At 44.6% G+C, this 13,825-nt stretch overlaps 1 protein-coding gene across 1 annotated transcript; it reads left to right on the forward strand.

The window, feature by feature from the left end:
* The first annotated feature begins 39 nt into the window (after window positions 1-39).
* On the forward strand, window positions 40-4,943 carry LOC130722314 (uncharacterized). The gene is made up of 2 exons (XM_057573001.1): window positions 40-3,358; window positions 3,430-4,943. The coding sequence occupies exon 1, from the start codon at window positions 1,143-1,145 to the stop codon at window positions 3,204-3,206; it is 2,064 nt and encodes a 687-aa protein (XP_057428984.1). The 5' UTR covers window positions 40-1,142; the 3' UTR covers window positions 3,207-3,358; window positions 3,430-4,943.
* The last annotated feature ends 8,882 nt before the right edge of the window (window positions 4,944-13,825 follow it).

Consider the following 13,825-nt stretch of genomic DNA (forward strand, 5'->3'; position numbering starts at 1 on the left):
ACGAGTGTATTCTCGACAACAATAAACAACTCAAACGAAACTAGACTTTATTGAATATGAGTCGATTACAAAACAGTCAAGCAAACTAAAATAACATGAAAGCAAATTTCGACAAAACAAGCTACACACAAGAACTGGAAATCAACAAACTGAAATGCAGGGAAACTAAAGCGTTGGTTCTGCAACATACTCCTCCATCATCACGTTCTGCTCTCGAAGTCTCATTGATGCGGACGTTTAGAGCTTTTGGTGAATTTTCAGAGTTTTTAGTTGGGAACCTCTTCTTCTGCTGCCGCTTCCTCTATTTATAGTGTTCTTTCTGCCCATGTTCTTGGCGGTTTTTCTTGGATGTACGATGGCTTCGTGGGTTTTGAATTTTGGCGTCATACCCCACGTTTAACCGATGGTCTTCGCGCACGTGACTCTATTGCCACGTGGATGGTTCTGAGTCGTGGGCAACCGTTGCTATTTGTGGCATCGTGGGTGTACGCACGTGCTTGTAGTTGCTTGTTATTCGGTAACTGCCTCTTCCATTAAGATGATCGAGATTTCTTCATCTTCTGAGTGTGTCGAGTTATGGCTTTTACTAACTTGTCTTTGAGGGACATCGTGTGCTGAGTTACCGGCTTCGCCAAACCCTTTCTGTCGAGAAACCACTTTTGCACCATGGTGTCGAGAATTGTAGTACTTGTAATTTTGGCTTAACAGTTGCCCCCCAAAAATGTTGGTTGTCGACTGCTTTAGCTCGAAGACACCAAGCATTTTTTATCGCAGCCGTTCGATTCCAACGATTCAAATGCTTTGTGCTCTCGACCATTCGATCTTCAAGTCCAATCAGCAGCCATAACGTCTGATGACTTCTCCACTAGCTGACAGTTATAGCCTTTTTAGGGCCATGATTTCACCTATGCCAAAAAGTTGAGAGGTGACATGAATTAACGAATAAAATAATCGCTTGGACCCCAAATTTTTATAAATTGCTGCTCAATGCGGCTTGGGTTCCGTTTTCCCTTCTGTTTATAAATACCCTCTTGGTATTCCTTGTTCAAGCTTTACTCTTTCCTCCAACCTTCAACTTCTTCTTCCAGACTTCATCACTTCATCTTCTTCCGTCTTCTCTGAAATACTTACTGCGTCTTTCAATGGCTTCCAATCCTGAGCAAACCATTCCGTTAGCCACTGAGCTTAAGCTGGACGAGGCCAAGCGCGTGGCAATCCCAGAGCCTCCCAACGAAGCAGAGAAGAGAGCTATCTGGAAATCCCAGGTACTCATTCCTTTCTCTGTTAATGGCACTTTACGCGCCATTTTGGGTCCTTTGAAAGTAGTGAAGCATGATAGGCCCAATAGTCTCCCCGAAGAACATGAATCATTTCACCCTAGCGTTAGGGGAGAGGAGCTCATTTTGGCATTTCAACCCTCTTACCGTATGCCATTTCTTTCTGACCCAAAACGAGCCTTTCGTTCAGCCCCTCCTAACCCTTCTGCTAACGACAAGGCCTACCTGAAATGGTTAGATAGGGTTGAGGAAGATAAGAGACAACACTGGAAGGATGTAGGGATTCTCGACTTGATTCAGCTGTCGAGATCTCCAATCTCGTATAACCCTGCTATGCTGTTGAGTGCGCTTTATTTCTGGGAGAGGTCCACTAATTGCCTTCATGTTCCCTTTGGTATGATCACCCCCACCCTCTTGGATGTTGCTGCTATCACCGGATTGTGGCCCATTGGTGATGATTATCACTCTGCACCTGCTCCTGTTAAACCCATCTCGATTCCTACTGACAACATTTCTTTTAGTCGATTCATTAAGGACCATTATGTCGAGAGTGGTGAGGTGTCTGATGCTGAACATGTCGCTTTCTTGCTGTATTGGCTGTCTGCTTATGTCTTCTGCACCAAATCTTTGCGCATACCTGCCAAGCTTTTGCCTTTAGCCAATCTGCTTCACGAGGGTCGACAACTTGCTATGGCTAGGCTCGTCCTTGGCAACCTGTATCAAATGCTGAATGAAGTTGTCGAGGATATCCGGAATACTAAGACCGTCTCTCTGAATGCGGCTGGACCACTCTGGCTGTTTCAACTTTGGTTGAATGCAGTCTTCGAATCTCTTCTGCCGGTACGAGATAATCCTCCAACTGTTTCTAACACCCGGATTGATGCCCATAGGCTCGAGACCCTGACCCATGCTTATGATGCGTCGAGTTTCGAAGCTGATTTCAGGAAGTACTTTACCATGTTTCTCGAGCTGAAGCACTACCGTTCCAGTTTCTCTCCTTACAGCAAGGCTGTTCGTGGCCCTTTCTGGCTGAGGAATTCCTATCCTAATGCTTCTGATTCTGCATTGCCCAAGGAGCACCACATCACACTTTGGAGGACCCTCTTATCTCCTAGGGTTTTAACTGTGGGCTTTGCTAGCAGTGACTACACTCTATGTGGCTACAACCCTCAATTGGTTTCTCGACAGTTTGGGCTTAGCCAAGTTCTACCCAACACTTTATTTGACAAGAGTCTAGTCCTGTACCCCGGAGCTATTAAGAGGGCTTCTGTTTTCGACACGACTGTTCAGTTTTATAACAAGAGACTCCTCAACCTGAGCCCCTTCACTTACGCTCCTTCATATTATGCCACTAATGCTTTCAAAGCCTGGTGGTCTGAGTATTGGGCTCAAATTTCGAAGCCCCTCGTTGATTGTCTGCAATGCATGACAGATGCTTTTCTTTTGCAGAAGCAGGATCCGAAGAAGACCAAAGGTATGCACCTGGCAGAAATTCGATCTTTTCAAGAGTTCTTTGGTGTGGTATATTACCCAACTCTTCGCCTTCGAGATACAGTTGCGAAAACAGCCCAAGTATTAAGGCAAAAATGGGAACTTAAAGCCAAGAAATCCAAGTTAGTGGTTCCTCCTGGTGAGGAAGGTCTATCTTTTGTTATTCGAAAAACTGGCTTTAGGTTCCCGTCTTTGCCTACGAGTAAGTTTGCATTGGCTTTTCCACCGGTCTTGCCTAAATGGGTTGACCATGTAAACATAAATGTGTTGGCCAATCAAGCTCTACCTCCTCGAAAGCGAGTGACTTGGACTAAGTACCACCTATGGAACTTTCCGTATCATGTGCCCGTCGAAATCTTCAACCACATATCGCTGAACATGCGTATTGGTCAAGGTAATACTTCGACTTGGCCTTGGTTTTCCTGTTTTACTTCTTAATTTTTCTTTTGTTTGCAGCTGAAGTCATTATTCGACCAGCTCCTCAAGTTATTTCCCCAGTGGCTCATTCCTCCAAGGACAAGCCAGTCGTGATTGAGGATGATGATGATGATGATGAGGATGATGATGTCAGTCTTGCTGACAAGCTCAAGGTACTTTCCTCATGCTTTTACCTTTTCCTTTTCGATTTCCTTGGATTATGGGCTGACGTATTTGTCGACAGAGTCGAAAACGGAAACCTAAGCCCGTTGCTTCGGCCAGTCCGAAGAGGGCCAAGGGGGTTGGTGTTTCCACCCCTAGTGGGGCTTCTAAGTTGGCATCTGATGCTCAAACAGAAGTCGATGACAAAGAGGGTGGTGGCGGCGCCGCCATTCAGGTATGTTCTCCATTCTCGAGGGTACCTTGTGACATTTTTAACCCGTGGTTTCCTAATCTGAGTCATCTCTTGTTTGTTTTGTTTCCTTTAGACTGATGTTCATGAGCACTCTACTTCCAATCCTCCATCCCGTGAGAATTCCCCAGCTCCCATTCCTGCAAAATCCAAAACTGAAGGTGTCGAGAAACCTCCCAAGGCCGCATCCTCAGCTAAAAAGACCTCCACGTCTGAGGGAAGGAGGAAGGTCAGGAGCAAATCTCGTCATAAGTCTCCTCGCCGTTCCAGAAGCTCCACCAACTCGAGCCCTTCTAAGGACTCTGCTTGCCAGGTATCTTTATATTTTTCATGTTTTGTTGACTCCTCTAATATGCGTTTTACTTTATCGAAAGGGCATTAAAGAGGTTTTTCTTGCACGAAACTCAGGGTGCAACTTCTCCCATCCGCGAAACAGAGCCTCTTCCAGGCAAGGATGACAACCCTATGCCTCCTCCAAAATCGACTGCCACTGTTTCGCCTCAAACCAAGGGTGGCTCTTCATCTCATGTGTCTAGTGAAAAGCTCGACACTTTATTTGAGGAGGACCCGCTGGCAGCTTTGGATAGCTTCCTCGATGGCACCTTGGAATGGGACTCTCCACCCCGTCAAGCTGATGCCACTGCTGAGACTGCTCAATCTAGTGGGGTAGCCAATTCTCAGCAGATCGAGGAGAGTATGGGTCGGCTGAAGGCTATTGTCTTCGCCAATGGGTTCCTCGACCAGATCCAAGCTGATCCTCAAGCGAGCCATGCTGCTAAGGAATTGCTCGTCTTCCTTCTTGGCCAACGACTCGATTCTCAACAGGCTGCTGCTTTGGCTAACCTTCAATCTTTTTTAGTGGATGCTTCAGCCACCTTTCATCAAGTCAAGGACGTTGGTCAAGCTGTCAGCTTTAAGGAAGCAAAAGTCTCTGCTGGTAAAGCTCAAGTTGCAGCAATGAAAGAGGACTTCAAGAAGTTCACTGCTAGGAAGGTTTTGATCGCAGATGAAATCTCTGAAGTCGACATCAAACTTGAAGAGCTGCATCGAGAGATTACCAAACTGGAGAAAAAGCGAGCTGATTTGGTCGAGGAAGGCCCTGCTGTGAAGGATCAGTTGGATGTGCTTACTAAAGACTCCAAGGCTCTGATCATCTCGACAAAAGAGGTTATCAAGGAATTGGAGATTGATGAGGCTGTGAAGAAGGGTCTCGATGCCAAGATTGCCACCTTTGCTGATTGTTTGAACTCTTTTAAAACCCTGTTGTAGGACTTTCTTTTATTAATATGTAATGATGACACTATTCTAACCATGGCTTTCGATGCCAATTTGCGTGTAATATTTCGACAATGGTTTTGGCACCTAAGCCATATAATTTGACGTTTAATTTGCCAAGTCTTTTCAGCTTCCACTACGCATTTATTTTGACGGCTATTCATTTACTGTTGCACCGTTCAAACTTCCTTGCGCCCCCTTACATAGTCGTCGCTTTGTTTCTGGGGAATGAACCAATTTATTGCAGTCTTATACCACGTTTTCTTGATTCAATGCAAGTCTTTGTTCATTAAAAGCCAAAGCTATTCACGATGGTGGTGGTAATCTGCATGGCCTTTAACCATAAGATGAAGAGTTGGCAACTGATTGCCATTAATTAATGCATTCCTTGGTTGTTACCCTATAAATAGAGCGTTTTTGGTTACTTCTTTTCAGTAACTTCTCCAAACTCTCCCTTGTTTCTTTTCCAGAACTCTTTTCCTGCTTTCATAAATCCCTTCAGCCATGGCTAGCCGTCGTGTTCTCAACCAGATCCGGAACTTGGCTTTTGATCAAGACTTATTCTGGGAGTTGCACTCTTTCCTTCCTTTGGCCGAAGAGCTTACGGGGCTCATTGACCAACTTCTTTCGAGGAATATTATTGCCTCGGTAAGAATTCCTCTTCAGGAGTTCTTGAGTCTCCTGCATGAAGCTGTACCTCTATATGAAGAACACCGGGAGCTTACTGCTCGACTGTTCTTTGCTGAACACCAGATTGACGAGAAGATGGAGGAATTTGAAGAGTTGAAGGCTGCTCTTAGCCAGGCGGACCCCGAGGGGAGTGTGGGAGCTCTGAAAACCTTGGTGGACAAGCTTTCTTCTACTGCCCGTGAAGAGCTGGATATTCGACAGGAGAAATCGCGACTGGAATCCCAACAAGAGGATGTCTTGAGGCGCATAGAGCCTCTTAGGGCCAGATACAATAGTTGTAGGGCCAACCCTCCCTTTTAAAATTTCTTTGCCATAGTTGTAATGCTCTATTCTACTCAATAAAACACTCGCGTTTGGCAATTTATTTTCTTTTACTTCCTTATTCGATGTTTATCTCATGCAATGTTGGCTTATACGTTTTTAAATATTTGCCATTTATCGTCATTTGTCGATTACCTCCTAATTCCTTAATCGAATAAGCGTTGTTTAAAAGTACTTTCTCGACTGTAAAAGGGCCTTCCCAGTTTGGGGCCCACTTTCCGTAACGTTTATCTTTTTTATCAATTGGTAAGACGACCTTCCATACGTAATCACCAAGCATGAAAGATTTAGCTCTAACCTTTTTGTTATAAGCTTTAGCAATGCGATCCTTTTGCCTGGTTAAGGTATCCAACACCAATAGTCTTTCTTCGTCGAGATTGACTAATTCGTCAAGCATCATATTCCAATAATCTTCACTTGGAATTTCCTCTTGCCTTTGAATTCTGCATGACTGTAAATATACTTCTACTGGTAATACCGCTTCTTGACCATATGCTAGTCGAAAAGGCGTTGCTCCGGTAGATTCCTTAGGTGAATTCCTGTAAGCCCAAAGCACTTGGCCTAACGTTTGATGCCAGTTTTTAGGTTTTCGACCAACATGTTTTTTAATCAAGGAGATCAACGTTTTGTTGGCCGCTTCTACTTGACCATTCGCTTGAGCATAATAGGGGGTCAAGGTTAGGAGTTTTATACCCCAAGATTCTGCGAATGATGCCACCTTTTGGCCTACAAACACTGTGCCTTGGTCTGTAGTAAGTGACTCAGGTAGCCCAAAGCGGTACACTATGTGATTCTGAATGAACTCGATCACCGTGTCCTGGGTCACATTTTGTAGAGGAATTGCCTCTACCCACTTGGTAAAGTAATCTATAGCCACTATGATGTACTTATGCTGCCTAGAAGAACACGAGTTAATTTCGCCAATTAGGTCTAAAGCCCAACCCCTGAATGGCCAAGGCTTAATGATCGAGTGTAATTCACTTGCTGGCACATGTTGTATCCCCGCGTGTCTCTGACAATCTTGGCACCTCTTGGCATACTCCATACAATCTTTCATAATAGTAGGCCAATACATCCCTTGTCGAAATAGGATCCATTTCATTTTGATTCCTGCCTGGTGGGCACCACATAGCCCGTCGTGAACGGCCGAGATCGCTATGAACGCGTCGTCTTCACTTAAACACTTCAGTAGTGTTCCGTCGATGTTTTTCTTGAATAGCTCGTTTCCCATGATGACATAGCTCATTGCCCTGTATTTTGTCTTTCTATCTGTAGTACCCACAGGATTTTGCAAGTAATCGACAATTGGCTTTCTCCAATCATTAGGTGCCATATTGTCAATGACCAGGATGTCGAGGTTAGAGGGGTTTAGTTTTTCTTTGACCTCGATAAGCTCTTTTAACCTACATTTATCGACCATATATCCTGACGCGATTTGTGCCAATTCATTGGCTTCTTGATTGTCCACTCTGGAAACGTGACCTAGCCTAGCTTCGTCGAATTTGGCCAACAAATTGCTAGCTTTCGTGTAATACCTAGCTAGATTTTCACTAATGCACTTGTATTCCTTGGTAAGTTGCTTTATTACCAACTCAGAGTCCCCTTTTACGACGACATTCTTTGCTCCAAGGGCTATCAGGATCTCGAGGCCAGATGTTAATGCCTCATACTCAGCCTCATTGTTTGAGCAGTTACTCTTAATCCTGAACTTGAATTTCGTGGGGATGCCCCTTGGGGATACTATGAACATCCCGATCCCAGTGCCATTCTTATGGCTAGAACCGTCGAAAAATAGCTTCCAAGGTTGGATGCCTACGTAAGTTATGATTTCTTGAGGCAAAGTATGGTCTGCCAGGAAGTCAGCAATTGCTTGTCCCTTAACTGCCTTTAGTGGGGCATAAGTTAGTGAATACTCGGTTAGGGCTAAAGCCCATTTACCAATTCGACTATGCAAGATAGGTTTGGATAACATGTGTTTTATTATATCATAATGAGAAAAAACCATTACATCGATTGGCTTTATATAATATTTCAGCTTTACACAAGAGAAGTACAAGCATAAACACAATTTCTCGATCATAGTGTATCGAGTTTCTGCATCATTTAACACCCTGCTTAAGTAAAATATGGCTCTTTCTTTGCTATCTTCATCTTCTTGAGCCAACATGCTTCCGATGGTTCCATCCGTGGCAGAGATGTACAGCTTCATTGGCTTTCCTCTTATAGGTGGTGCCATTATAGGTGGGCTAGACAAGTACACTTTGAGTTCATCGAACGCTTTTTGATGCTCTGCTTCCCAGCGGAACGCATCTTCCTTTTTAAGTCGAAGAAGTGGGGAAAATGACTTGGTCTTCTCACTGAGGTTAGCAATGAATCTCCTTAGGAAATTAATCTTTCCCAATAGTGATTGCAGTTGTTTCTTGCTGGTTGGTGGACTAGTGTCGAGAATGGCTTTAGCTTTGTTCTTGTTGATCTCGATGCCCTTTTTATGCACCACAAAACCCAAAAAATCACCTGCAATAACACCAAAGGCACATTTAAGGGGATTCATCTTCAAGCCATATTTTCTCATCCTCTCAAAGGATTTCCTTAGATGCAACAAATGGTCATCCCTTGATGGGGATTTCACCACAATGTCATCAATATAAACCTGCATGAAGGTTTCTATAAAATCATGAAAAATGGTATTCATTACCCTTTGGTAGGTCGCGCCAGCGTTTTTCAACCCAAATGGCATGACCACCCACTCGTATGTCCCCAAGGCACCAGAACATCGAAAAGCTGTTTTCGACACGTCCTCTTCTGCTATGAAGATTTGGTTGTAGCCTGAGTAACCATCCAACAAGCTTAAGTATTCGTGACCAGCAGCTGAATCCACCATCATCTCAGCAATAGGCATGTGATACTCGTCTTTTGGAAAGGCAGCGTTAAGATCTCGGAAATCTATGCAAACTCTCATCTTTCCATTCTTCTTGATTACTGGAACCACGTTGGCTAACCAGTCCACATATCGAGCTGTTCTGATAAATTTACACCTGAGGAGTCTTTCGATTTCTTCCTTGATTTTCACCAACACATCTGGATGGAACCTCCTGGGCAATTGCTTGACTGGTTTCTTGTCTTCTTTGATGGGTAACTTCAATTCCACCACTTCTCGACTGAGGCCAGGCATTTCATCGTAATCCCAAGCGAAACAGTCTTTGAATTCCTTGAGTAATTTCACCATCCTGTCTTTTAGCTCCGGGTCAATGAGAGCACTGATGTACGTTGGCCTCTTTTCTAAGCCATCACCCAGGTCCACTTCTTCTAAAGGGTCTTGCGCTTCCATTTTCTTGGAAAAATCGACCACTGGCTTCTCGAAGCCCAATGGGCCGTCATCATAGATGCAATCTAGCCTCAGATTGCAAAGGTCCTCGAATCCGCATTCCTCGGCACTCTGCTCGTTTTCTTCTATGCACGTGTCATCCTTATTTGTTGTTGCCTCCTCCTGAGGTGTCAATTCGACGGGCAGGATTGAGACATTAGCTTCGTCTATAGCCATTTCTTTGGCCATCCTCTCGGCCTCCAAGGCCGTTCTTATTTTGTTTTCGGCTGCGTAAGCCGAAATTCGAGCCATGCTCGAATTAATCATCTTTATCATTGGCTTGCCACCCAACAGTGGCATCTTTCTCTTCATCACTGTGCCATCCACTCATGGCATCAGGTTTGCATGCTTCATTGAGGTTTAGGCCCCGGATGGGATCCAACGTTACTGAGTACTCTGAGTAGGGGTTGAAGTATTGGTTAGCCACTGTGTCTAAAGGAGCAATTGTGGCTAAACTCTTCTCGAAATTCTTCTTATCAACGTAGCTTGTTTCTGCTAAATAGTAGCTTTGATCTGCTTGTACATTTTCGACAACTCCATCAGCTTTCCAAATGGATATACGTTGGTGTAAGGTCGAAGGCACTGCCCCCACGCCATGAATCCATTCTCTTCCCAGCAGCAAATTGTAATTGGCCTTTGAAGGGACCACAATGAACAATGTGGAACGGGCTACTGTTCCTACGGTTATGTTCAACATGATTTCCCCTAGGGAGGAACCTGTCTTTCCTTCATAATCAGAAAGCACCATGTCATGTGAGATTAGATCCGCTTCAGTTTTACCTAACTTCCTGAGCATAAATCCGGGCATGAGGTTGATTGCAGCTCCCCCGTCGACAAGGACTTTGTTAACTCCCTTTTCCTCGACTTTGGCCCAAACAAATAACGGTTTCAAATGGCTCTTCATTTGCTCGGTTGGCCTTTGGAAGATAGCTCTTTCATCTTCGACAGATCCTCTCTGCATCACATAATAACACAAAGTATTGTCATCTGGTTCGTCGTCGACATAGTAGTCTTCCTCGCTTTCAGTGACCTCTGAGATTCTATCGAATTCTGCAGATAGGATGGACACGATGCAGATGATGTTAAGTTCTTCTCCATCACTGTCGTCGAAATCTTCGAGCATGTCTTCATCCTCATCTTCGACAACATCCTTCCCTTTTTCCTTAGCTGGATTTGGTGGTACGGTTGTTCCCTGTTTGATGGCGTGGTCCAGCTGGTTGATAATCGACGTCACACTAGGTTCATTGCGAGAGTTGTCTTCTGGCTTTATGTCCCATAGTGAACGGAACTTGCCACCTCTTTCCCTCTCAGCTTTCCTTTTCCTCAAAAAACGCCTGAACTGAGTCCTGGTCATTTGTTCAGGAGCATAGTAGTTCCCAGAGCCATAGGAGTAGCTTCGTGACACACGGGAATTGTTGATGTAAGAGGATCCCTGGCCTAAGTCGATTTTCTGCCACTTAGGGTATGGTTTTGGCCTTGGAGGCGCTGGCCCGAACCATTGGTTTCTTGGCAATCCAGCATTGGGAAGGTAAGTTTTGTCTTTATTGCTTGCTTTCTGGCCTTTATGGCCATCGAGTTCCTGGTCTCTCTCGACCCACTCCTCGTGAGGGTACTTCAGTCTCCTGGATACAGGAGCCTTCCTCTGATAATGCCTTTTCATTTCTGAATCTTGATAGGCCTTGGCTGCGGATTTGTCGAAAACAGCGTTGCATCGAGGGCACAGCATAACTTCTTTCTCGCCATTTTTGCTGCGGGATAGAAACTCGACAAGGGTTTCTCCAGCCTTGGGGTAAACCTCTTCCAAGTTCACTTCTTTCTCAACCTCTGGTTCTTCGACAGCTATGTTTTCTTCTCTTACTTCTCCCAGCGTCAAACCCAGACCCAGCTTTTCGGAAATGTCGACCATGCCAATGTAGAAAGGCTCTACATAGTTGGCCTCAGCTATCTGCAGTGGATCAGAGTCAATCTTCATTTGACCTTTGGCGTTTTCATCATACTTGAGTCTTCCTGAGTCCAATGCCCCCTGCACAAGGTCCCTGAAACGAACACATTGTGAGGTCCAATGACCAAAAAAGTTGTGATATTTGCAATATTTCTTCCCTTTCCTTTGTTCAGGAGAAGGAAGTTTTTGGTCTTTAGGGACCACAAGCAAACCATCAGACACAAGTATATCATAGATTGCATCGCATTTGGCCACATCAAAAGTATAAGTTTTCACAGCAGGAATCGTGTTCTTGGGGTTTTCTTCCCCAAGTTTGTTTTCACGTGGTTTCAATGCTTTACAAACATAAGGATCCCCTGGCTGAAGTTCAGCCAGATTGACGTCATTCAAATCGACGTCCGCAGGGACTTCTCGATAGACACATGGACCCTGACCTACTGAATCCGCATCTATGTACGCTACCTTCTCCTTCTTTGGCCACTTAGTAGTCTTGGCCCTTTCCTCTGACTTTTCGGCCTTTAGCAATTTGATGTGCCTCACTCTATCTGCGAGCAAAGACATATCTCGAATATACTGAGTGTCGATCTTCTTTCTAATAGAATATTCTAGACCACCAGCGGCTAAGACAACTAGCTCGTGTTCAGGGACATGGGTGAAACATCGAGATTTAAGCATCCTAAACCTGTTTAGGTAGTCATCAATAGGCTCTGCTGGCTTTCTTTTAACACTAGCCAGGTCCTTCAAACTTACTTTGCACTCTCCCCTAAAGAACTGTTCATGGAAAATTCTTTCCAACTGGGCCCATGTATGGATTGACCTAGGAGCGAGGGTGGTAAACCAGGTAAATGCATTTTTGGTTAAAGAACTCGGGAAGTACTTCATTTTTAAATTTTCATTGATGGCTAAGTCTCCTGCTTCGATTTGGTACCTGGCTATGTGTTCTACCGTGGACTCTCCTGAATCCCCCGAGAACTTAGTGAATTTGGGGACCTTCCAGCCTCGAGGAAGTTCTGATTCGAGAACCTCCTCTGTAAAGGCTGACACAAAATGGGTCTATTCGCGAAACCCACGTTGAAACCATGTTGGTTCAACAATTGCTCCACCACAGCAGCAACATTTTGTTGCCCCCAGCGTTCTGGTGTCGAATTCTTTCTAACACACCATCAGCGTGTTCTTCCCAGTTTACCATATACACATTTTGCAATGGTGGCTGCACCGCCTCGTACAAAGGGTTTGCCCTCATCTCTTGGTGTTGCGGCGCCTGATAGCGCACCGGGGCAGGGACATGGTTAGGCAACGGGATTTGGTTAATCCCTGGTGCCGGTTGGATTTCGACTGGTGCCCCCAGGGCTGTCGCCAAACGATCCATCTGTCGTGCCAAATGCTGATTATTGGCATTATTATTTTGGAGCACAGGGTTGATTAGCTCACCTATCTGTCGAGATAGCATGTTAACCATTTCATGGTTACTATCATCTACTTGCTGCCTAATGGCTTGAAGTGAACCAGTATTCATACCTGTAGATAAATAAATTTGTGAACTAGATCCAGGAATAGGGGGACTAACTCGACTTCCCAAGTTTTAGCATTGTTCCATTTGCCCCAAAGGGGGTATGCTGAATGGGGGAACATTTCAGGGAACGTCGAATACGTGCCTTGTATGCCTTGCATCATAGATGTAGGCATACCATAAGGCATGTCCCTCGTAATCGTTGGAACGATTTGTGCCTGTACTGATGTAGATACAGGCATTTCTGCAACTGCAGAAATTGCCACGTTCTGGGTTGGCATACTGGGCCATGCCCCATTCCAGTAGAAACTTCTTCATTATGTTACCGCTACTCCCCCAGGGCTACTCTGATTACCCACGTTAGATCCTTGAGGGGAGGTTCTTCCTCGATTACTTGCCATACTCAAAGTCTTACCACTTCTCAGGTGCATATAAATCACAATCAAGGCAAGTAGCAAATACCAAATAGCATGCAATAAACCCAAACACACAAAATGCTTCTGTAAAACTTTAGTTTTCACAAAAACGGTCCCACTGGGCGTGCCAATTTGTTTACACGGATTTTTGGTAAACAAATATCCTCTTAGTTCGACTAAAGGAAGTTTAGATTCGGGGTCCTTTTGAGAAAACGCTTTGTCAAAGTGTAGTGTGTGAACGAGTGTATTCTCGACAACAATAAACAACTCAAACGAAACTGGACTTTATTGAATATGAGTCGATTACAAAACAGTCAAGCAAACTAAAATAACATGAAAGCAAATTTCGACAAAACAAGCTACACACAAGAACTGGAAATCAACAAACTGAAATGCAGGGAAACTAAAGCGTTGGTTCTGCAACATACTCCTCCATCATCACGTTCTGCTCTCGAAGTCTCATTGATGCGGACGTTTAGAGCTTTTGGTGAATTTTCAGAGTTTTTATGGGAACCTCTTCTTCTGCTGCCGCTTCCTCTATTTATAGTGTTCTTTTCTGCCCATGTTCTTGGCGGTTTTTCTTGGATGTACGATGGCTTCGTGGGTTTTGAATTTTGGCGCCATACCCCACGTTTAACCGATGGTCTTCGCGCACGTGACTCTATTGCCACGTGGATGGTTCTGAGTCGTGGGCAACCGTTGCTATTTGT

This window comes from Lotus japonicus, chromosome 6, assembly GCF_012489685.1.
Source record: "Lotus japonicus ecotype B-129 chromosome 6, LjGifu_v1.2".
NCBI lineage: Eukaryota > Viridiplantae > Streptophyta > Magnoliopsida > Fabales > Fabaceae > Lotus > Lotus japonicus.

What these genes read in the sequence shown, in the direction of transcription:
- LOC130722314 (XM_057573001.1), top strand. Translation starts at nt 1,143, where the DNA reads ATGGCTTCCAATCCTGAGCAAACCATTCCGTTAGCCACTGAGCTTAAG.